This window comes from Falco rusticolus, chromosome 4 (genome assembly GCF_015220075.1).
Source record: "Falco rusticolus isolate bFalRus1 chromosome 4, bFalRus1.pri, whole genome shotgun sequence".
Lineage (NCBI taxonomy): Eukaryota > Metazoa > Chordata > Aves > Falconiformes > Falconidae > Falco > Falco rusticolus.
Window position 1 is genome coordinate 48,823,009 of NC_051190.1, and position 25,780 is coordinate 48,848,788.

Consider the following 25,780-nt stretch of genomic DNA (forward strand, 5'->3'; position numbering starts at 1 on the left):
GACTCTGCTATTGAATTTGCCACACTCATCACCTCTCACTCTAAGAAAGCTGCTGAAGTTAAATGTCTCACCCAAGGGCTGTGAGATAATCCCATTTACATTCAAAGGAACTGATCCGGACACTCAGAAGGGAAGGACGAACTGGCAATTATTCTCTTTAATCATAATGTCAAGGAAGTGCTGTCCTGCATCACCCTGTTTTGTGCACAGGCAGAACACAGCAGCAGATCAGTCCTTTGATTTCCTATTCCACGATCAATTTTTTCCCCCCAATCTCACTTTCCATTAAGAGGGGACAGTTGACAAATCGACCCACATCACAGCTCCCAGATTGAGCCTCCAGAAGATGCCCCAAACCCTAAAATCTACGTAAGTGTGCCAGCAGCTCACCCTCTGGCATCTTCCAGTGGCTACCTGGGACCCCCCCAGGCCAGGCGTACCACCCCCCGGCAGCGTAAGCCCGCCTGGTGAAGAAAGCCACTTTATGCAGTAGGTGTGCGAACCGCACCCTCTTTTCTCCTCTCATGTAATAAATACCTGAGCTACAAGAGGTGATGTTCTACCTGTTCTAGCATTTTATTTTCTCATTTGTTCTTAGTCTGCCTGTCCCTACTCCTGACCGCTGTTCCAGCACTCTGCCTGCTCCCTCGTAGCCAGTTACAGCCCCTCTCCTCCGCATCATCAGATTAATCCAATGGAGAAATGCAGTTGTGCGCTCTTTAGTGGTACCAGCTGACACAACGGGCAGAACACCAGAAACAACAAAACTCCCCCTGCAAAGCTGTGGATATATAAATATTAACACTGGCAGCAAACTCCACGCCTGCAACCGACCTCGAGAACCTGCCTGATGATGCCAACACCTCCGTCCTGACTCCGCGCCACACCAACACAGAGTCATGTGCAAAGTCCTGATTGTATTTGGTTTGGTAAAGTGCAAGACACTGCAGCAACAGAAGGCTTATTGGTGCAACTTTGTACAAGAGATGTATGTTAGCCAAGACCAACGTGCCTTAAAAGCACCTCTAAGACCTTTTAAAGGATGCTTTGAGGCCATCAGAGGATGACAGCAGATGGGAACTAGACCTGTCACAGCTCACTCTCCGATACCCACCTCTATCCATCACTGGAAGCACTGGGAATCATACAGGACCCAAACCAGCCTCCTTCTGCCACAATTAAAAAAGAAGCCAACAGCAGCTGCTAGTGTCTTAGACCATTCACGTTGAAATCTACCGTACACCCTTACAGTGCCATACCACACAGCAAAGCGTAAGGCAGATATGTCAAGACCATCCAGTTCATTACAGGGATTGGTATAATGAGGGCACACGGAATAGCCTGTTCTTCTGCAAAGGAACCAGTCCAGCCTCCTTCCCCTACAGCCCATCACAGAGCAGACTGGTGCAAGTTCAGAGATGGCGCTGCTTCAAGAGAGGTACGGGAAGCCCTGGGGTGCGATTCTTCTCAGAGAACCTGCTCAGTGCTTGACGAGGAAATGTCCAATAACCTCCAGGCAGCGTACGGGTTGAGTTCATCCTGGTCTCTGCAGAGTGCCCACACGTACAGCATCCGCAGAACCTTGTCCTGGAAGGAAAATCCTGTCGTTAGAGCTTGCATGATGGTCACAGACCTCCTAGCTCAGAGCTGGTGGGGACACGCTCCACACTTCCTCCACAGACTGCTCATTTGATTTTGCTCTCTGGTTCTAAGCCCAAAAGGTCCCAAATCAGGGTGGCTCCATCAACATCTATTGCATTGTGGTTAGAAACTTACCACAGTCAGGAACAGATAAACTTTTGATTCCCAAAACCAGAATTAGGATTCCCAATCTCTCTGGCTGACATACATTAACTGGTATCACTGCCAAGCTGGATAATATTTGACTTTATTTTTAAATATAAATTCCTGGTTTCAAACTGGTTTGGCTGCCAGGCTGTACTGCTCTCTCTAACCTTCAGTCAAGCCTAGGCTCTTCCCTGCAGCTGCAACTGCCTCTCCTACATCAGCCTGTGAGCCGCATCCCCTCCCCACAGCTGTATCACTTTGAGCAGCTCAAATTAACCAGAAATCAGCATCACCAGGTCTGAGAAGAGACAGAGAGCGAAAAAGCCCAACATTTATCAATGATCATGCCAAGTCCAGCCACAGTGTTAACCACAGACAGACACTAATTCTGCAATCAAGTCTTTGCTGTGCAGACTGCTTCCGCCATATGGGGGCTGAAACACAACTATAAACTTTTCCATCCTTGATGCATGTAATGAGGATGCCAGCAGTTTTATTCATAGTAAGTGAATAAGGATGAAAGCCTTAACTCGGCACATCCTGAGGCCATCACTCACGGTCTTATGAAAACAGCCCCCTGAAGAGTCACTGCAGCTACCTGTGATAAAAGTCTCTGCCTCTCCCAGGAGAGAGGTGGCACTGCCCAGACGACTGGGCTGCCAGGAGCCCCAGCGTGGCACAGATCCACTCTGCAAATCAAAGGTTATTTTGATTTTATCATTTAACCATTAACCATGGAGAATATTTCCCTCTGATAAGGAAGTATCACTGAGGGATCAGACTGTGCATTGGCTCAGCTCCCAGATGTGCAGTTAACTACTACATTTTTGATAGAATGTGTGAATCTTTATAGGTTATAATTTAGGTACACAAATGTGAGAGGGGAGACTTTCTGTACCAGACCAGTCGTTAGAAACTAATCCTTTAGAAATATCACATATCATAAAGTCGTTTTTTTTTCTTGCTCGGTGTTTCAGAAGACTAACTTGCTTCAGCTCTGCTCAGAATTGTTAAAAGTGAGTGAAAACTTGAGTCATATGGACCTTTGGGATATGTCAGGAGGAATAGCAGAGGGGACAAGACAAAAAATACAACAAAACTTTTGCCTGCTCAAGACAGGCTGTTGATGTACCAGCCACAGGATCTTTCCTGAGAATAAAACACTAAGTATAAGCTCAGGATGAAGTGGGTAACTTAACTGATTTGACATTGCCAGTGGAATGTTAATTTGTATGATTTTCGTGACTCGTGATTTTCAAAGTCCATTTAATAAGATTGTGTATGAAAGGCAATTTCATCATACACTTCAGCATCAAAGCTCTGCTACATCTGGAAAAGTTTATGTTCTTGAACATAATTTCTGAAGGGCTGAACAGCAGATAAGCTTGGGAGTTGCTAGTGATCTTGCAGCATGCAGTACTGAACAAGTAGCACAGCTTTCTTCCTGGAAACAAGACGTGATGAAACATAAAAATTACATGTTTCCCAAGCAGAGAGATTTCTGGTTTTCTGATCTGGTGCTTTTATTAATAGGGTACATCTTAATCCTCAATGTACAGTGTGTGCTGCTGCATATATTCACAGAAAGTGGGACAGCAAACATGTGTGGACTCCCAAAGGCAGATTTCTATCATGGCCATGCATGCCAGGCAAAAATTTGTCCTTTCATCCCACAGTCTGCTATGACAGACAAACAGCATCCTGTCTTGCAGTCCTTCAGGACCTAATTTTAAAAAGATTCCCTCGGCTTCACAGCATTGCTCAATGGGTTGTCTAAGGCCTCATTTTCCCAGATTGATTTTGTGGTGCTCCATGGGGATCCCCTGCATTAACTACCGCAACACCTGGTCCAACCCTGTCACAGGCTGCCTGGTCTCCCCACATCTCACTGGGGGTGAGCCTGCAGCACAGCAGTGGCAACCCGAACAATTGCAACTACGTACAATACTGCAGCAATTACAAGCATATGATTTCTATTTAGAAAGTTTACAATTCAAGGCTCCTTCTCCCTAGAACGTCATTTGTTCAATACTCCGCAGGAGCAGCTCAGCAGTTAACACCAAATCATAGTTACCAGCCAGCCTGCATCTGACATTTGATTAAAGCTGAAGTTTTGTTTCCACTGGAGAATTTTAATGCATCTCCTTGATTTATTGCTGCTCCAGAGAAATCAGACAGCAAACAGACTTTGATATCCTGTTCAATAATTATCACATCAATATCTATCTTCTAGGAATGCAGTAATTTAATGCAAGAAATCACTGTATCAGCTTTTCCTCCCCTGCAGTCGATGTGACGGGTTGTAAATCAGTCCAGATGGGCCCCATCATTAAAATTAGTCTCCTTTTTTGTAAACTTACAGCCTGGACTAAAGAGAATGGTTGCAAAAAGCCAATATTTATTAAATGCATGTATTAATTCTAATGGAAATATGCTAGAAACTGCGAGCTCCAGGCATCTCACAATGCCCCCATTATATATCATTAAGCTACTTAAACATTGCACAGACACAATGCAAGCCAGAGCTGTCTGGATAGCGAGCCACTTGGAGAACAAAGGTATTCCAGAAAACGCACGGGCCCCTCGAGCCTGCTGCATCATTAGCTCTGGAAACAGGCATGTTCTGTGGTTTCGTCTGACAGGCTCAGTTTAGCACCGCTCACAGCAGAACAGGCGGGCTGGACTTGCAGTGCTAAAAGCTAAACCACAATCCACAGAGATGCCAGAGATCTGCTGCGCAGCAGCCACTCCACAAACCACCCTGGGTCAGAGGTTCCCATCAGAAGCCTGTACCATATACAGCATCTCATCCAACTGGATACGGGAGGGTTTTGTGGAAGTGAAGGCTTGCAGTGCTGTAAGATATTTTGTACCAGTGTAGTGAGGCAGTAGCCAAAAACTTATCTTGGTGATTTTCCCAGTCTCCTGCAAATGACTGAACCTCAGCTCCCACCCTGTTTGCCAAGCATCTTTGTGCTCTGTTCTTACAGTGCTCTTTATGACAGGAATAGGGAGGAAAAAGAAAGAGTAAGAACAGGATCAGGTGGAAGCTGTGTGATGGAGCTTTACTCTACAGCAGGACAGCTCGATTCTGTCCCAGAGTGTGCCAAAGGAGCAGCACTTGCAGGCAATAACTGCAGGCAGGGAGCATGCTGGCCAGGCACACCAGCAACCCAAAGGGAAAGCTCTAGCTACTCTCCTTGCTGTGAATTTAAAATAACCCTTTCTCCATCCCTTCTAGATGGTTGCAGACTCCCCTCATATATGGTAACTCTCAATTAATGAGTGGTAACACTTCAAAAGTCTGACAAGAATAAACAGCCCACACTGAGCTGCACCAAAGATCTCACCCACAAGATGCAGTATTATTCACACCGGTCAATGTCCTACGTGCAGACACCCGCTGCTTTACATGAACCTAGCTGAATCCCTAACAACCGAGATGACAAGCAGGGGACCCAGGGAAACCATACAAAGCCGATGAGCGTTACTTACTGGATCGCCTTCCACCACTTCTCCTTTCTGGTTCTTAATTACCATCACGACCTGAGCCTGAAAAGTGATGATTAGCACTGGCCCCTGCTCCATCATCTTCCCCATAGCCAGCTGCAATGGAAGACAAATCCATTAGAAAACAAATGATTTCTGCAGATTAATGTAAAAAAATCAAGCATTTAACAGAACCGCTATGGTTTGACATGGCTAACAATCCCATCTTCTCCCAGAGCTGAATCTAGTTATTTTAATCAGGTTATAGATGCTCTCTTAATACAGACGCTGTAGACGTTATTGCAAAGCATTTTCCCCCAAAACTTTCCCTGTACTTAAAAGCTTTCCCAAAATCGTTCTGAAATGTTTCATAATTTTTTCCAAATCCAAAAAAAAAAAAGGGAAACATGAACAAGCTCTGTCCCATTATTTCCAAATAAGAAACCAAAATAAAAGAAACCCTGCTCTTAAAAAAATGACATTTTCTGAAGAAAGTACATCAACTGAAGTTTTTTCTCTTGCTTTTAAATGAATCTTCGACATGAAGTCATACCGAATTAGACAAAAATAACTAAGTAACAGAAAGACATCGAAGGTGATAACCTTTTGTTTGACGGGATTTTTTTCTCCAGTCTAAGGTCACTCCTTATTTACCATTATTTATCATATTATCATTAAATGTATAAAGAACTTATTAATTGAAATGCAAAGAGGAATGAAGAATTAATTTTGTTTCCCAAAGCTGTGCTCCTAAAAAAATACAGCCCTCTTTCTGCTGCTTTTGTGGGAATGCAGTATGCTAGAGTATCTTGCTCTTTAGTAACTCTGGAGTTACTGGCTATGTCACCCAAAAATGTAATCACAGTACCTCAAACTGCAGGTAGCGTTATTATCCTCTTGTATATGAGAGGCTGCTTCAAAACCATTGCATTTTATCACATAATAAAGAACGTATCACAAGACAGTTACAAGACCGTGCCGCAGTTCACAAAGGCATATATATATAGATACATATTTATGTTTTACTCTCCCCTGAGGAAAACTCAGCCCTACTGCAACGCTCCTTTGCTTAATCTGAGCGACTGGGCTCCCTGGCTCTGCAGTAACTCACACCAGCCCCGTCCACACTGCATTCCTGGAACCGGCCTGACTGACTCAGCAATGCACAAACACCTGCCACCCAAGTATCGAAACCCAGATCTCACAGCTCTCTGTCAGACCAGTTTCCAAGACAGACATTTTATATGACACCATTTGGCATTAATAATTTGACAACATGAATTTGCACGTGGGTTTCAAGGAGGAGGAAGAGCATAACACTGACTAGGCTGTCCCCCTTCTAGGTACCATGGCTTCCATACTGGTATTGTTTTGTATTTTAGTACTAGGATGCCAAAAACCCCTCTATGATCAAGACAGTATTTATATCACTCCTCCCACACTCAGTTCAGAAACCCCATTTCACAAGTCACATACTTAAAACTACATTTAGGCAGCCAAATAAATAGTCCTAAGAAATATCAAGGATTCAAAATTCCATTAAATTTACAGGCAGTAGTTGTCTAGTGAAGCAGAGTGCTAAAGCAAGTACCTGGAACATGTGTGCAGGTGCTGATATTTGAAAGACTTGATTTTAATTTTAATGCTGCCAACTTTGCAGCATGTGAACTCCCTTAAATCTTCTAAACGCTGGGGTTTTTTCAAACTCACTGAATTGTTTTTCTGGATGAGATCACTCAACATACTGCCATAAATCTCCACTAGGGAAACGTATTTAAAAAATTAAACACAAAACACACCCTTTATCCCCCTTGCTCGCACTACAGACAGCATAACAAGAACTGCACTCATTTATGTTTCATATCAACCCTTTTCCAGCTATAATTTTATTGAGAAATTTCATGCAAAAATACAAGCATCTAAAACTAATAATGAAATGTCTTTCCAGCCATCACTCAGAATCTGTGCATGGCTCTATGCTATTTAGCACCTCTAGAGGAAAAAGTTATCTAGCATACAGTGAAATCAAGCCTCCTAAACACTAACCATACAGAAACACCTTAAGTAGGAGGCTTAGAAAAAAGCAATCATGTTTATTGCTTCCATAGCCTTAATTGTGTTACACCACATTATTAATTGCTGAAGATAATCAGGAGAATTACAGATGCTGCAGAAGTTTTCCTGCTTGTTTGGCACATGCTTGCAGTTGACACTGCGAGTTACCAAAGAGGAAGGAATAGCTTCCTCTGAACCCAGGTGGATGAGAGAAAATGAGAAGCCTATCAAGACCAAAAGGCAAACAGTCCTAGGAAGAGGGCCAGACACGAGCCTTTTGTGTTAGGAGATGCCCTGTAGACAATCTTCAGCTCCTTGCTAAAGGTACATGGTCATTAATCAAGTAATTTCCCACTGTTCTTTTGTAAGGCCAAACAGGTCAAATGAAGTCTCTTGCTGTAAGGCATTTCCTCACATGTTTTTGGAGCTCTCCTGCACCCACTCCAGTTTTTTAATGATGTGGGCACAAAAAGAGACACCCCTGCACAGGGCAGCTGATAAGAGAAAATTCACCATCAGCAGCCCTCCTTTCAGCAAACCACCAACAGCATCAGATTTTGTTCTCCTGGTTTCCCATGATGGTTGCTGAATTCTTTCTGACTTCTTGTCTTGCAGGGGTGCAACCGCAGGTAAGATACATCTGGCCAGCTAATACACCCCAACACCATCTGGAACAGTTCTCACTTTCTGAACAGCATCCTTTTATCACTGTGCTCCATTTCCACCTCTACCTGAAAGCTTCCAGTCCTCCACTTCCTTACCTTGGACCAGATCACCACTGGGTTTAGACCCCTATTAAATAGCTCAAACTGTGTTCACTGTTCCTGCAGGAATGACCCTGAGGTTGGCTTTATGGTAATTGCCTGAATGGATCCAGCTTATAATTTTATTGAGTACAATACTGCACAGCTGCAGTGTATTGGACAAGTATACCATAATACTTGGTTCCAAGAGAAATGTGTACTGAATGTTGCTGCCTTCAGGTTAGCACCTTTGATGACAAACAGCTGATCTGACTTCAGACTATTTCCACATGTGTTTTAAAGCATTAGTGTACAGCTGCCCTGTTCCCCTCCTCCTCCTGCACACTCCCATTGAGGCAGTGCTGGTTATGGGATATGAACGGGCTGACTGAAGGCAGTAATTGCTTTGATATTCTTTTGCCATCGCAGGAAAGAAAGATCTGAAAGAAAACTTAGAGGCCAGTAAAATGACACTAAAGAATTAATTAAATGAAAGTACTACTGTAGACTTACTGCTAAGTAGAACAGGAACACCTCTGGCTCCTCAATAAAGAGGAACACGGAGAGCATTACGACTGTGCAGACATTTGGCCCAAGTCCCCAGCCACCAACTCTGCTCCTAAGGAGGCAACGGCTCTGCTCACAGCCGTTCCCTCCCCGCTCATCAAGAGCCACCCAGAACAGCAGTTTAGTCTCTCTAACAGCCGCTCCTGCACGGCACAGCCTTGAGTCACAGAAGTACTGTGCATTATCATCCCGAGTAAGCACCAACAGAGCCCGTCACAAAAGCACTGGGTTAGTGCTATTCGCCTTTATTATTAGCCTTTCTCAATCTATATGTTGGCGATTAAGACCAAGGTGCCCTGACAGAGAGGAGACAAACCACAATGCTGCAACTTAGGCTTGATCACACAGTAGCAAATCTGTCCCATGAGCTCTCCCTTCCAGTAGCGATCTGTTCCTCCGTTAGCAAAAACAGCAAATAGCAGAGTAGCAGGAGGCAAAAAACCCCAGCAGTCAGAGCAAAGAAGAAAAGGCCTCTTCAGGTCATGAGTTTCTAATTCATCCCCCAAGGTGAAATATAGAAAAGGACACTCACATCAATGTTGTCAATGTCAAGAATCCTGGAGTGGAACTGGAGACCCATGGCTTTGGCTTGCTGGATTGGATGAGCAAGCTGACTGTAAGTCTAAATGAAGCAACAAACTTGCGTTACACATTTGTTCTGTCACAACAAAAAAGGGATTTTCTGCTCAGAGAGAACCACCGAAAAAAAGTCAGTTTTTTGCAAATACAATGCACATGTCTTGCAAGGTATCAAACAGCTGCATCAAACGCTCTGGGATTCACGTAACCAAATTCTCACTAAAAATCCCATCTCCCCTGGCCAGAACAGGAGACCCATCAATCACAACTAAGCATGTACACCAAGTGCACCTGATAGTCAAGGCACTTACGATTCTGATTTGACAGCAGACAAGGAGAAACAGTCTGGGAACTAAGCTACTTTCCTAATACGCAGCCAGACCCTGGAGGCAGACCAGCATTTCCTGGCTCCTTTTAGGCACAGGCACATATGCTTCATTACTTATGCAACGAGAACTGATGTTGGGGACAGTGAATTTCTACTTGCTTTCAGCATTATCGCCCATGTTCTTGGCAGGTATCAGAGAAACAGAAAGTAGTCCCTACCTACCTCCCCACCAAAGATTTCTAACCTTCATCACAAGCGTTTAAATGCAAATATCCTACAGAAGTTACTGGCAAAGTCACTAGAGTGAAGCTGGAGTCACAGATCAGGGATTCTGAGGGCAGTAGGCAGAGACAGCTCTGTGAACCACGAACTACATCTCAGTCAGTGGGCTGGTAGCAACCTGCAGCTCGGTTGGTACACCTGCCAGCACGCTTTTGCCTTCCTGGTTTGTATTCCAACACCTTAGTGACCAGTATCACAAACTTAACACTTGTGGTATGATTCTGTTCAAGAGCCTTTCTCTCCTGAATTCTCATTAATAGGACTCCCATTTCCTCCCTTGCCTTATCTGACAGATGATTCTTGACTTATGAGCTTAATTTATAACTACAGCTGTCTTAGAAGAGTTTGCTTTTTGTCTTCTCAACTGAAGCAAATCTACTGCTTTCCTCTGGAGACCTGAGAGGAATTCTATGGTGTCATTTCAAAGGTTGCTTGAACCAATAAAGAACTTCCTTTACATTCAGACTGCTTTAAATATCTTCCTCTTACATACTGCAATATTGTTACAAAGATGTTAATCACAAAAAATTAAATACAAAAAATTTCCAGCCCTCTGGTGGTGGTGATCAGGAAGGAGAACATTCACTTCCAACAATTATATTCTTCAGAAACAGAACAAATACGGCTCTGCATTGCCCCCAACACAATTATTGTGGAGCAGAGCGAAGACCAGAACAAGCATCCATCTACATTGTCAGGAAAGGAGCTGCTTTCACGAAGTTAAGCAGACAATAATACAATCACTGAATTGCAACCAATTCATATTCAGTGTTTCAAGAAGTGGATCCAATACTGAAAATCCATCCTGGTATAAAAACAAAACCAGTTTTTGTATCGCAAAACAAAATTCATTTTTCGGCAGTGAGGTTATCCAGACTGCAGATCATCTATGCTGCAATTTCAGAAAAACTTCAGCCTGCCAGAATTATTTGCTGGGATATTGCAGTGGAGTTGTGTTTGTATAGTAGCTCCAGGATAACTTGACTCTGTAAGCAGAAAAGCATCACCTTTTTGGGTCAGCTCAAATGTCTCTGCGCCTTCTCACCCCATATCTGGGATGCAGGCTCTGTTAAAGTCCATCCAAATCAAGAAGGGCAGTGCAGAACTGGAGCTAGTTAGACTAGTCTGAGTTTAGCTCTCGATTCACCGTCTCTAAACAGCACTCTCATATCCAGACTATTCCAGAAGTCCAGCATGTACACTTGACTGCATTAGTGTTTTACAGTATGAACTGCTTACACAGGGAAGCAGCTGGGCAAAGCAGGTAAGCAGCATCACAGATCCAAGAGCTGGACAGCTTGCAAGCAAGAAAGGCACAACACACCTGCTTACAAGGGAGAATCATAATCTTTTCAGACATTTTTAGCAGCTTTACTTACCGCTTCATAGCACCAATCTTTGAGGATATCAAGCTCTCCAGACATCATAGCCTAAAAGAGAAAATCAAATAAAATAGGAACATTTTAAAACACCTCCTGTATCAAAGAGTTGAAATGATCAGTGCTTTCAGCAGCAAACTACTTTAAATCCTACATCTTGCGGAACTCTGAAGAAGGATAGGAGCTTCAAAGAGGAACAGCAATAAGAACTTCTATAAACACACACATACCGAGCCAGATGCACAAAAACCTTTCCATAATTAAGATAAAAACTATCTTAAACCTTCCTGTCCAAAAAGTCAGCGGAATGCACACTACCCAGAAACCCTGGGAGGTGGGATCTAACAGAAGCAGGAGCACAAATGAGAAGTAGGTCTACTGTGAAAAATTCAGGGCACAGAATGAACAGAAGAATCACAGTGCAACTCATGAAAAGGTTTACTTTTCAAACACTGTGCAATAAACACCTGGAATTCGTAACAAGGCAGTGAGGACGCTGGGAATCTAGCAGATTTCAAAATAAAGTTACTTATATGTGGTGGGGCATTTTTCAATATAATGCCTATAAATCTTCATACTTGACTGCATCTGTAAGCTGGCTGCCTACAGTTTGAAAAAACCTCTCCTGTGAAAAACTGATCCTCCGAGAGTCAGGAGCCCGTTCTTTGCAGATTGCTTTAGTGATATGGCACCGTTAGGAGAAGCAGATTCGCTGTGACAGGTCTGCTTTATTTCACTGTTGACATTCCAGTTCCAGCCACACATCTGATACACAAGTCAGTCACTACAAAGACAGCAGTGTCAAAACCTAACTACACATCAGTTTGGATGTTTGTATCTGTAAGAATCAAATTAATTTTATTCATCCTATAATGCTACCTCATGACTAAGCATATAATAAATATTTCTACATGTGTATTAGCACGTATGAATTTGAGATATGACTACTCACTGTATCATAGGATGAGAAAATAACAATTTGCTCTTTCTTAGCATCTGTTCATCTCTTCAAGCCTCAGTTTTCCCTCACACAAATCTCTCAAAACAATTTCTGCTGTACTTCAAATGCCCTACTTTCACTCTCTTTTTTTCTGACATACTGCTACAGTGAGAGGAACTATATCCATTTATACTGGAAGTCACATCCTTCATCAGTGCTATCCTCTGAGTGGCTTTTATACTTCAGTCTTTAAAAACATTAAGTTCCACATACTGCCTTGACTAGCGCCAGAAATATTTTCACTGAACCATTTGTCATGACCTGGTTTTCTCCACAAGCAGTCACAGATCATTTAGAATCCAGCAAGTACGTACGCACCAAATTCTTTCCCTTATCAATATTTGATATCACCATTTGCCCAGTACTGTTCATTCACCTATTTCAGTTTGATCTCTCTGATGCTCATATCATTTCTAGGGGAGAAGTTGTTTTCCAGGCCAGTAAAAAAATATTTGCTAGCCTACTAAATTATGAAATATGGTTTTAAACTAAATTGTTATGTGGGACCCAGGTTCCTTTTCCCAAGGTTATGCCATGTTCCGTGCAAAGGTGGACACTCCAGAAGCAAATACTGTCCCACCTTTCAATTTTAGCGTCAGAAAACTAAGAGAAAAACCTTCCACGTTATAGCAAAGGAAAAAATGCATCATACTCTACCCCTATCTTACCTCCAAGACATTGGGGATTATATCATACTCGCATTGCTTTAAAAAACGATCTTTGTCAAAGGATGGATCCACTTTGAGTATCTCTGTCAAAACCTCGGACATTTCTGTCTTCGAGAACAATCCACCTAATAAAACAATTCAGTGAGACCAGTGGCACAACAACTGTCACCAGAAAACAAGAGAAAGGCCTCTGGTTATATACCAGAGGGAAGGAAGAGTCACTTCTGAACAAATGTAGACTTAAAGTTAAGCTTGAAGTTTATCCCATACAAGCACCTGTCATCACACTGCACTTCTGATCCAGTAGCAGGTTGCTACACTGCGTGATACTGGATAATGATCCATGCAAAATATCATAAAGCTCCAGAACCTGTCCCAAATGTTAGTAACACACGGAGGGTGACAGCACTAACAGTCACTAGAACAGAGCTAAAAGGCTACAGATGCTCTTTCGCAGCAATGATGAAACATTACCTATTAAGTCAGTGACTTTGTCTGTGACAGCTCTGGAAGCTCGAATGAACGCGTTATCGCTTTCATCATACTTCATCTTCATTTCAAAGAACCCTGAAAGGAGAAGAAACATGAGCAGCAGTGTCCTTCCACTGCGTTCCTGAATTGGGAAACAACATGCAACAGATTGCAGATCAAACCTACTTCTCCTCTAAACCTCTTTGTTGATTAACAAGTATCAATTTCAAAAGTTACTCTTCTGCTCATCTTCCTGCGTTCCTAACTATCAATAACCATCATTAGGGGAATGATGGTTTCTCTGACTCCAGCTGTCAGAAACTCTGGACCTTCTATGCAGATTTTCAGATAGAAAATAATACTAGACTTGCTTACACCAGGTCTGCTTACACCCCCGATTCAGTCTGCTACAAGGGGTAGCAGGATATGAAACCAACACCAGAAAGTTTACCTTGGGGGTAGGACCCAAGAACAGACCTTAAAACTTGCCAATTTTTAATAAAATAGCAAGACATCAGTGAGGATGTAGTTTTTAAGTTCTACGTACTTCTCAACCTTGGTAAGAAAGCAAGCCAAGCATGCCACAAAACTACAGAAATGATTGATAGGGAAGGAGAGCTCCTGCAAAGCAAAATCTCAAAGGCAGGAAGAAGGATGAGGGGTGAAGGGAAGAAAAAAAAAAAAAAAGGCAAGCCATTTTAGCAAGCAGGCACTGTTGCAACAAACTAAGGGCTCAGCCAACCTGTCATCTGTCTCTGGACACCATCAGATGGATCAGAACCACAGAAGGTAGTTGCGGGATAATGGGCCCTGCAGGGAAGCTTCTTCCCACCACGTCAATTAACAATTGGAATCCTGCCCTGAAGCTTATGCTCCTTCCAAAAAAACACAGTGTTCTTGGTACAGTACAGGTGGTACATAAAGAGAGAGCGCACATTGTAGAGGCTGGTGCAGCCACAGCTGCAGTGTTGCTTGAATTGCAAAACCAGAGTCTTGGAAAGATGTGTAAAATGTAGAGAACGCACAGAGCTGGAACAGATGGTGCAGGACTGGAGGATGCAACATGTGGGGAGTCTTAGGAGCTATGAGCATCTCTCCTTGGAAAGGCTAACAAATGGGATGTAAAAACCCATTCTTGGATACCGCCCAAAGAGGTCTGCTTTAAAAGAAGTTGGGAAGAAACACAATCCAAAGTTAATTATATGTTGCACTTTTACACAATCTTTTTGTTCCTTTACAAGTCATTTACCCTGCAGTACCCTGGCAGTGATTACTTTGATTTGTTGAAGGATTCTGTCCTCAGGCTTCTTTCTGCCTTTCTGAAACATCAGGTATCTGGATAACTATCAGAAGCAATGGCCCACTGCAGTACAGATATTCAGTATTTTCAGGTTTTGCAATAAAAACAGAAAGGAGGCAAAGTCACACACATTCCAGAGTTCTAAGCAGATGACAACAGAAACCATCTCACTGAAGACAAGATTTTTCCTTGTCATAAGCTCAAGGTCAGGAAGAAGAGATCTGCCTGCCTTCTCCCTGGTGACATGCACGCATGCATGCCCTGGCCTCTTCCCAGTGCCAGACTGGATCTGACTAGAAAAAAAATAAGTAGAAAAATAGAGCAGAGTTCAGTTCTCTTTAAGCAACAGCGAAAGCAGGTTTTGGTACCTACAGGGAGCAGGGACTGATCAAAAACAATGCCTGCCTGGGGGAGGGGTCCGAACACAGATGGAGCAGCTTGGAAAAGCTGCAATGTTGTCAACTACGCCTACCTCCCATTCACACCACCTCACAGCAACAGCTACAACAAAAAGCTGGCTATGATTTGCATTATGTTGAGACTAGTTGCACAGATGGCATTAGATCCAACACAGCAAGAATCAGAACAGGGAAAATAACGTGCTACTCCTTTGTCTTTGGAACACTTACTATTGAAGACCACATTGTTGTCCTTGAAATCTTTCCACTGCTGATACCATTTTGAGTCTTTATGCAGCACCACACCCATGGCTTCCCTAGAAAGCACAGAAGACAGGGGTACTTGTGAACAAGTGACTTACAACCAAGTGAGCAGAAAAAGGAGATCCTGACGGGTATCACGGCAGCGTGAGCTATCACTGAGGCTGATACACCATATAAATGATACACAACTTAGCAGAGAAAGGCAGCAGGGAAAGCAAATGAGCTCAGACTCAGTCCTGCCAAACGTAATTCAATCACAAGATGTTAGAGCTGAGAAAACATAACACACACACACAAAAGTCAAAATTTCACATCAGAACATTATGTCCCCACTTTATAATTTTAAGCGCCCAGTTTCACTATCGGAAGATTCAGTATCATTAACTTACACTGGAAATTTGCTCTCAGACCTACCTGAGGTCACACCTCGCCCCACAGCCTCACTTCAGCGCTTGGATTTTAACCATCCCTGACCTGCAGTTAAGTTTTTCAGTTTTTATCCAATTATACACAGAAATATTCACCCTAATACATCCAATACGTACTCATTGGCTTCAAATATTCGCTCCTCTTTAATCCTCTCGCCTGAGAATTCTGTTCTTTTTCGTAGTCGTTCCGGACGTTTGTAAGGACCAGTCTGCCCTAGAACACTTTCATCTATCTCCTTCTTAACGGTTTCTACTCCCTGAAAGGAAAATATCCCTATTAGGTTGATTTACTGTTCCCCCCACTTTCCCAGAAAGTGAAAATCATTTCTGTCGAAGAAAAAAGACAAGGGACCATAGGTTATTCTCCTCTTCCTTGCTCAGCAAATGCTTCCTCACTGATATCTGCTGACAAACAAACCAGTACCAAGGCCTTCTCCTTAAGGAATTAACAGTCTAGGACAGCAAATGGATGGCTGTATTGAATCAACCTGAAGAAAAAAAACCCAATATAGTAGAAGCTACGGACACAGTCAAACCCTACAGCTGATAAAGGGCAACAGAGTTTAAATTGGAATAAATCGAGTCAGAGGAAGGCAGGCGTATCAGCGCCCAACAGCAGCCAGCAGCTTTTGACAGAATGACAAACCCCAGGTAAAAGGAAGAATGGCTCCTGTATCCAAAAGTAGGGGAAAAGAAAAGCTTCAGGACACCAACTGCAAAACCACCTGAAAGGTCAACAAAATCCAAGTTCTAGGCCCAAGCTTAAACAAACAGAAGTATTTCTTTCCCCAAAACAAAAGACAGCCTCACTTTTTATAGAATTCTACACATCTTCTAGCTGAGAAAATAGCTTTGAAGCAAACTGGGTTTTGCTAGAGATGAGATGTGGAAAAAAAACCCAACCCAGTAGTGAAGCTTATACTAAAGGAGAGAGAGGATATATTCTCCTCTTGGGTGAGGCTACATCACGAAAAAGGACTTGAAATTTCTGGACCAATATACATCTCATCAGTGAACATCATCCCAACCGCTGTTGGGAACTTTTGTCATACGCTTCAACAGGGGTTGGAATTAAAAGGCAATTTCAGTGTTTCTCCTTCATCTGGGTTGCTCTGCTTTTATTACTGAACTTTTGAGCCATACTTTCTCTAATGACTGTACCTACAAATGATGCACAGTAAGTACAGATCTTCCCTGTTACAACTAGACACATGCAGGCAGAAAGGGATTATTTTTTTTTTATACACGCTCTATACAGCTTCTCCCAATTTGCATTTTTATTTGGAACATGTCAGTTATGTAGCCCAAAGCATCATGTGGCTTTACGGGGGCCGTTATTTTTCAACTTTATTTTACACAGGAATTTTCTGGAGAACACATCAAGTGTCTAACGCAGCTTTGCCAGCATAAGCCATCCTCTCCTACTCAAAATCAGTGTGACTCCTTCCTGAAGAAAGTTAGAACAGTGCTCAGGGCCTAGACAGGATGGATGCCAGAGATGTGACACAAAGCACAAAGCAGAATTTAAGTAACTTTAAACATCAAGGATAAGCAAATAAAAAGCTCTAAAGCCCACACAGTTCCTACGGACTATAAAAGACTATCTGAGGGACCCGGCAGAGAACAGAACAAGACACAAGCCCCCGTGGGTATCATCCAGCTGTAGATTACAAAAATACAATATCTCCTAAATACTGAAGCAATGGAGAGCTCAAGATGAGATTACTACTACAATTTCAAAGATAACATATTTAGTTTTCTGAGGCAGTAGACCGAATATTCTAAATGCTATATATGTTCTAGAAAGTACAGCAAAGCTACTAGAACTGTTCACAACCTATAAAAGGTCTGTGAATCAGTTAAATATGACAACAAATCAAAAGGTTTATCCATTTACAGGGAAAAAAATTTTTAAGCCTCAAAAAAATTTACTTTAAGGTCCTATAAAATAATTGCCTGCTTCTAAGACCTGGCACAGCCTGCTTCATGGAAGGAACAAACAGTTCTTAGATTAGGAGGCTACTGAAGTAAGGTACCAGGCATCATTACAGAAAAAGGAACAACAACAAAAAAAAGTGTATAATGTGAACCTGCAGCTATGGCTAGAGTGACCTTTAGCACGATGATGTCTTCTTAGAAACACAGAAAGAGGGGAACTGCCATGACTGGTGCAGGTGATGCTCCGCCCAGCTGGTACCTCCTCTTACGAGGGCTAAAGCCAAGGCTTCAAAGGAGGCATGAGAAACCTGTCAAGGGGAACGCTTCTTTTTAGGCTAAAGCCAGCTGACTGGGTGACATCAAAATATGTAAGTGCTTATATATTTTCTAGAAGAGGAGTGCTTTAAGTAAGCCAGTTTGTTCTCAAGTAGCGCTCGTACCCACCTGCAGAAGACATTTGCTACCCTACTCCACAAGCACAGCAACCAATTTTTCCAGTAACACATTTTAGCAGAAGCTCAGCTACTCGAGACTTACACTTTTCTAGGGTTGTTAAGCGAATGCTAGACCTGCAAAATACATCTCCTGAACTTATCAACTTATTCTAATGGCTCACAACGTCTTGCTGTAACAGTCTTGCATTTCATTTTACAGTCAGCACAAGCTCACGCAACTCCCATGTTAATGAGCTGTGTCCACAGCACCATGTCCTACAGAGGCACAGGACTTATGTACCTGAGAAATAGCTTTGAAGGCTGCTGTCTTGCCTAATTTCTCCCCTCCTTTTGTCACTGACTCCGCAGACTGCTTTGCTGTTTTTGCTGCTTCTTCCACACCTTCCTTTATCTTCCGGCCAATATCACTCTTGCTTACTTCATCCAAACTCTGCAACAAAACAAAACAGGAAATAAAAGGTCATTTCAGGTGCAACGGGTGAAAACTTATTTTGATTAACTCCTCTTTGTGAATGCTAAAGACTTCCTAATGCACTCTCAAGACTAACCAAACCTAAGGTGAACACATGTCACAAGGGAGTCTTACCGGGACACCATGGTTTGGCACTGCAGCATTATCCAACACCTCCGTGCAGAACAACAAATGTGGCTACTCATGGGACCATATGCATTTGTAACAGCTGCTGCCCATAGATTTAAAAAAAATACGTTATTTTTCTTGACATCAAAGAGAAGGACCAATGATGCCAGAATTAAAATACCCTAGCCCTTTGCTTTGAAACAACCAGGTACTTCTTGCTCCCTAAGAGAAGGTATAGAAGTGGCTGAGATAGCTCTCTGCTATGCAGCTATTCCTGCAAAATTAGGAAACACTTTTCTCAATCCAACATCTTCATATACCTCACTTTGGCTGTGTTGACAGAGCCAGGATTGTGTATGCAAAGATTAAATGGACTCTGCCGGTAGCTAGTCACCCTTTCATTCTGCAGCAGCACACATCAGCTCCTCGAGGATCTCAGAAATCTCACTGGCAGCAGGCAACCAATCCTGGGTGGGCCACAAGCCACAGCCTCAGAGGAAGAGAAATGGCAGGATACAAGTACCAAATGGTTTTGCCTGGTTTTCAACAGGATTTGGCCAATGAAGATGCTTACAGCACCCTCAGCAGTACTGAAAAGATAACGGTTACATCCAGCTCATAACCGTACATGCAGTTAAGCTACACCAGAGCACACCTAGACAGAACAAGAGTGACGGAGCACAGCACAGAGTGGGGACTGAGTCCACGCAAACTTCATTGCAGAGTTTAAGTCCAGTGCTTGGCTGGCTGTCTCTCAGCAGGGATCCTGCATCTGACTGCACGTGTTGGGAACAATCACGCAAGCTTTGATCTTAAACCACCACTGAGACCAGCTCCGTTCACCCTGCTCTGAGGCAGCCTAGCTATAAGCATGAAGGCCACGCACTTCAACTGACAGATAAGGAGCAGCCTCCTGAAGTACCTCTCAGCTGTAATTTACTGCAAAAAATCTTGTACTGCCTTTAAAAGAAAGAACAGTAAGTTTTCAGTCACTGCTGATTTAATTACTCTGATCAGTAAGAGGGAAAAACAAGACTGAGGTGCCTGGGAGTAACCGTCAGGGCGGCAGACACTGCAGCAACAGCCCTTCTCCAACTCTTCTAGCTCAGTGCCACCTCCTGGGTACTGACAGGTCTACAGCGGCAGGAAGGCTAGTGACAAACCCAGCAGCAGGTCTCAGAGACAGCTGACAAGCAAGGACTTTTGCCACAAAGGCTCGAGCAGGACAGGCAGTGGGATCTGCTCCCTCCTCCTCCTCGTGACAGCCGCCTGGGAGACAGCAGCAGAGCCTGAAACGCAGGAATCGCTGGGTTACCCGGCCCTGTCCTGTCAGTCACCCCGTCTCCTCCGGAAGCGATGGGGAGCAATGCTGAATGGATGTGAACTCCTTGACCACAATGGTGCCCATGCCGAGAAGGGGGCAGAAAAGAGGGAATAAGAAATAAAAGCTCCTGCATCCCACTGAGGAATGCCCAAATAGCCCCGTCTTGTACCCGCTGAATTCAGAGATACTGGAACACTGCAGGATCAGCTTCTACAGGGGCCACATCCACCTGATTTATTCCATATTTAAAAAGCCATCAGGAAGACTCATCAGAAATTTACTCCAGAGATTAAAGTCAAAGCCCACGAAACACTCAAATACACCTGCTGCCTGGATGAACCTGGACAAGAAATTAAGTAAATGAGCACAGGCTGCAGTGCTTAGTCCCAACCTAAAAAATAACTTGAATTCGACTGCTTAAAAGCAGATCTACACAGACATCTTTAAAGTCTGAGCCTAGAACAGAGGACACTTATACCTGTTAGGTACGAACAATGCCTGCTCCTCCAGGCGTTTGGTTCTTCCCAAGACACACAGAGCCACGGAACCACTTACGGCATGCTAACTTAAGAGAAGAGCACTTCAACTACACCACCAGCACTTCCACTTACAACACCTGGAGCCTCTGATGTGGTAAATCGTTCCCACCATGCAGTGAGAAGCCAAAAGCCCTATCACATTAGTAGCAAAAAGCATCAGTGTGAAGAGCATCACACCTCCTAAACAACTTTCCAGGGTGATCTTCCAGCGTTGCTCTATCTGCCCTCCAGTGGCAGAACCACCTTGAGGCTTTTTTCACTGCTAGACAATGCAGAACCATCAGGACCGTCTCCAGTCTCCAAATCTGAGCGGAATCACTGGACAATGCCTGTCCTCTCACCATACACTGTATAAGAAATCTATCCCACACTATTGCTGTAATTTTGTTAATGACTCTGGCCTTAAAGATTCAGAATAGTGATCACTTTTGGAAGAGCAACCACCTTTCACCAAGAAAAAAGAAAGGGTGATAATTCAAGCGCACACAAAACACATAACCTCGGAGCAGAACTGCCCTAGGGAAAGGTTCTTCCATAGCTGCATGTTACCTCTTTAACTGTACCAGTTATTTCTTCAAGTTTCTTTTTAATCACTTCTGAGGTCTTCACCGTTTCAGATTCAATGGTTTTCTGTGGAAAAAAACCCACACTGTATGTAACTGCAAGGACAGAATATACTCAAAAACAGTTTAGCATGTAACACACCCCTTTAACGCTATAACTGAGGGCAAGAAGAGCTACATCTTAGGGAGCACACTACTTGAGTAACCAGCATCACCATTTCAATTTTGCAAGTGATGCTCTTTATAGTTCTTCAAGAAATGCAGAAGTAGTATTTAAGTACTGCCAACATTAAATTTAATGTCTCATTATTTTATCTGCTCGTTATTTGGGAAATCCAGTGAAGGGTCTGCTGGAAAATTTTCTACTAAAAGAACAAAAAAACCCAACCAAAATGTTCCAAAACATCCATTTACCAGTCAGTATTTCCAGCCAAGCAGAACTTCTCATAAAAACAGGCATGCTGAACTAAACAGCTCATTTGCAGAAAGATTCAGATTTACATTCAGAACAGTAATAGCTCAGTGACTGGGCAATGAAAACACCAAAGGAATTCATGAAGAAAAGACTTACGTATTTCCTCCTTGCTTCGCGAAGCGCATCAGATTCTTCTAGCTTTTTAGCTTCATCTCGGAATTTTTTAATACTTTCTTTCATCTCCTTGTTTTTTGCTAATTCCTGTTTGATGTTCTCCACAAAACCTGATATAAAACCCTTTCTTCCTCCAGAAGAGTAGCATCTAGACTAAAGAAAATCATTACCCGTTGTAGAATCCAAAGCAACATTAAATTAAACAAATACCAAACCCAGCAGGTAGTTTACTTAAGTTACCTAGTTTTACTTAAGCCAAGCGCTGGGTCACTTCTAACGTTAAATGTCATAGAAAGCATACAGCTACCTTGGAAAAGAAGTAGCTTACCCTCCAAACACCCAGAAAAACAACACATTTCTAATGTGAAGTGCATCTACATAGCCATTAAAAAGATGCTTCTCCAGAGGAAGCTTAACTCCAGAGATTAGTTCAGGCTTAAACAATTTCGTAGATGAAGTTACCAGAGCACCACTCCTGAACTCTGTCACTTGGACTCAGCTACTACAAAATTCCTTGAGTTCATCAGATAGATCTTAAAAAGTAGAAACCTTCAGCCTAGAACCGGTGCTTTTCAAAAACCTATCCACACTTAGTAGATTAGTACTCTAAAAGGAAACCACTTCAGGCCCGAAATAAAAAAAACCAGCCATTAACCAACCTGATAGATCTCTACAACAGGCCTGCTCATTCTATATACTGTACCCCTGTGGATGGCAGGACCTGGGTATCTTCTGGATATAAGCCATATGCCACTGATGAGACATTTCTGAAATTAAAACATAAGATCAGGTTAGCACACAATACAAGATGACAGCTGTCTGAAAGAGCCAAGGAAGGAAGGAAATAATACTGCAAATAGACAATATTCACTGATCTTCCAGGAACACATCCTAAGTGCTGCCAAGAAACACTGGAGGCTGGTTTGATAAAAGCCATCCAAAAAAATCTTGGTTTGTGTTTAAGCAGCACTACATCCACTTACAAGTTTTCCTAAAACCACAGTTGCAGTGCTGCCTGAAGTCAGAGACAAACACCTTTTACCCCAGACAAGATACACTAGATCACAGAATGATCACTGAGAAATTCTGCTGCACTTTGCTGAGATTGCAAGCAAATTCTTGTATCATGTGGCTAATCCTTCAGTCCACCATCCTACACTGCAAACAGGCTATGCAGAGCTCCTAGGTTCTTGTCTTTACAGCCGTAAAACAGCCCTTCAGCACTGAGCTCGCTCTTCTTCCCCACAGGGAAAATCTATTCAGCCTATCCTTGGCCTCCAGTCAGGCAAAAGCCACACCTTTTACTTCAAATCAACCTCCCATTCCTGATGGGCCTGTGTTACCAGATTGTGCAACCCAAGCTCTTTCTCTTTTACCATCTCTCAAACGGCTCACCCTAAAAAAAATAAAAAAACTACAAAATAAAACAGGGGACATATCAAGTGGTCTTTGCCATTAAAAGACTTTGGAAAATTATTTGTAACCTGCAAGTACTTAATTCTGTGTCTAACATTAAGACATCCACCTCTTTATCAGGCTTCTAGATGTTGAAAAGGTTTTGTAAAGAGCCACACTGTCTGGTGTTGTGGCTTCAGGTGACAGCACTGCCAAACACCACAAGCTAAATTAAGACTTTACACCCGAGAAGTAACGGTGTAACTGCCCCACAAATCCTGCTGGCCCAATGACACGCGTTACATTAACTCACCAGTTTCTACATTTCTATTAAGTCACATCCTTTAAATTCAGCTCCCTCTTATTTATCACCTCTGTAGTTATAGCGAAGTTGGATTGCTGGATCTTAAAGTGTCAAGTTGGTATCAAAGAAGGAAACGCTCTCCACCGCCTCTCTCTGAACCTTGCTGCCCAAGTCATCACTGAGGCCAGGCTTCATAGCAAGCAAGAATAAGCTAGATATTATAGGCATACCTGAAAGACCCGCAGTAGCTGTAAGAACAGCACTAAAACTTGGGGCAGACTGCCTGCTGCATGCAACTGATGGCAGGTCTTGATGGAAAAGCACATTTCTTCCATGCTACTGAGCAGAAATGCTTAATCTCATGTTTAACTTTGGGCACGAAAGACAATCAACCACCTTGAAAGCACGTCAGAAAATGCCTTTCCAGCCGCTACATCCTGCTCACGTGTGCATTCGCCTGCTCAACACAGGGGAAAACCCACGTTTAAATCTAAACCTTGCGTGAGGCCACGGGTGGAGCAGCTCAGCATCACCAACAGCTCCGTGAAGACCCTCTGGAAGCCCCAGGAGCGACCTGGGCCACGGAGGCCCGCGCCGGCAGCAGCAGCAGGGCCACCGCGGCGGGGAGAGCAACAGCGCCCGGTGCCACCGGCCCCCCGCCACGGGCACAGCAGGTCCTGAGCACGCAGGGCCCCGCACCACAGCGGACCCGGCGCTCCCGCGGCTCCGAGGCAGAGAGGAGAAGGGAGGAGGCGGCCGGCGGCGAGGCCCACTCCCCGGGCGGCAGCGGCCCTGCCCGTGCCGGCGCTCGGCCCCGGCGCCCCTCCTCAGGCACCCCTGCCGCGGGTCGGGCCTCACGGGGCGCCGGGCGCTGCCCGCCGCCGGCTCCCGCCGCAGGCCCGCCGCGTATCTACGGCCCAGCGGAGCTCGGCCCGGCCGTCGGCGGAGACAGCGGCTGCCCCCTGCCCCCGCCGCCGCCCCCCCAGCTCACCCGGCAGCCGCCGGCCCCCGCCGCCGCCATCTTCCCAGCCTGTGCGCGGCGCGTGGCTGTGGCGTCACTTCCTGGCGCCGCCCAGCGCCACGTGGCCAGGGCGGGAGCGGGGCGGCGGTGGGGAGCAGAGCCGGTACTGCCTAAAACTCCCGGATCCTTAAACTCTGACGTAGCGCTTGACCCTCGGTGCACCCCCTGGTCCCGCTGACCCCGCAGGCCGCCAGGAACGGGGGTTTCTGACAGGGGGAGGCATCCCGAACACCCCCCGCGCTGTCGGCCCTCACGGCCTCCAGCCTCGCCGGGGCGAGCCGTCCCCGTCACTACTGAAAACCACAGCCCGGAGGGCAAGGTGCTCAGAGGTGCTTCCTCAGAGCGTGCGCAGGAACAAACGAACCAGGCAATGGGCGCAGGAACAAACGAGCCAGGTGCAGACACAGCCAGCCACCCCTGCGGGCAGGGAAGGTGCGGCAAGTTTCAGCATGCGACCTTTGCTACTGCCCGCAGCACGCTGGCTGTGTTTGCTGGCAGCTGGACTCGCCCAGCTCTGCAATAAAAGTCTCGTCTCAGGGTGTGAGATCACCATGTCGCACACCGGGACCGCGGTCACATTTTGGAGACAACACCAAGGCGTCAGGCAGCTTGCCCGACCGAGCCGGCACGGCCTGCTGCAAGGGCACACCAACAGCCTAAACTGGCGGCTTTATTGTGAAGCAGTGCAGTAGGGTTTGGGGTTTTTCTCCTCCAAAGCACAAAACACCAAGAGAAGTACCTGCTCCTGCTATTTCCCAGCACAGCAGCCCCCCCTCACAAGGGGTCTTGCAACCAGCCTCGCTGCCGCCTCCTCACTACGTTCTCCGCGGTCACAAGGCTGGTTTGAGCTTCCTGCGCTGCTCTGCTTCAGCATACCCTCCACCAGCACAACTGTGCTAAAGGGAACCTCACTCATGTACTGATACCAAAAAAAATAAACACTGTAAAATACAACTGAGTTTAATTCAGCAGTTTCATTGTAACTGTAATTCACGGGTAACACAGAGGTAAGAGGGAAGAGAAGGGGCTGTTGGAACACACAGGAACCTCTTCGGCGAGATTTTCTCTATTGAGAAAGCAAAGATGAAACTAAAACTCAACAGTTTGAAGTTTGTGGAAGGCGTTCTTGAGAGCACCTTGTCTCGAAGTTTATGAGGAGAAGGTTGGAACAGAGAAAGTATTAAGAGACCAAGAACATATTGTAACATTTTTTTCCTTATGTATAGCTCTAAAATTTTTAAGAACAGCTCACTCAAGCTGTTTTTCCACATGAAGGATTTCTGCCACCATGCTGGCTCGTGCAGCACTGTTCAGTTGCATCATAAAGCAGAGT

The 25,780-nt window shown here is 44.4% G+C and overlaps 1 protein-coding gene across 1 annotated transcript; it reads right to left on the reverse strand.

Moving 5' to 3' along the window:
• Window positions 1–897: 897 nt before the first annotated feature.
• TIMM44 (translocase of inner mitochondrial membrane 44) lies at window positions 898–24,514 on the reverse strand. The gene is made up of 13 exons (XM_037386268.1): window positions 24,418–24,514; window positions 22,387–22,494; window positions 21,710–21,880; window positions 21,125–21,205; window positions 18,413–18,562; window positions 15,857–15,996; window positions 15,279–15,364; window positions 13,353–13,445; window positions 12,879–13,003; window positions 11,211–11,261; window positions 9,175–9,264; window positions 5,284–5,394; window positions 898–1,587 (listed from the first exon to the last, which is right to left on the reverse strand). Exons 1-13 carry the CDS (start codon window positions 24,445–24,447, stop codon window positions 1,468–1,470), a joined length of 1,356 nt encoding a protein of 451 aa, XP_037242165.1. The 5' UTR covers window positions 24,448–24,514; the 3' UTR covers window positions 898–1,467.
• Between the last annotated feature and the right edge of the window lie 1,266 nt (window positions 24,515–25,780).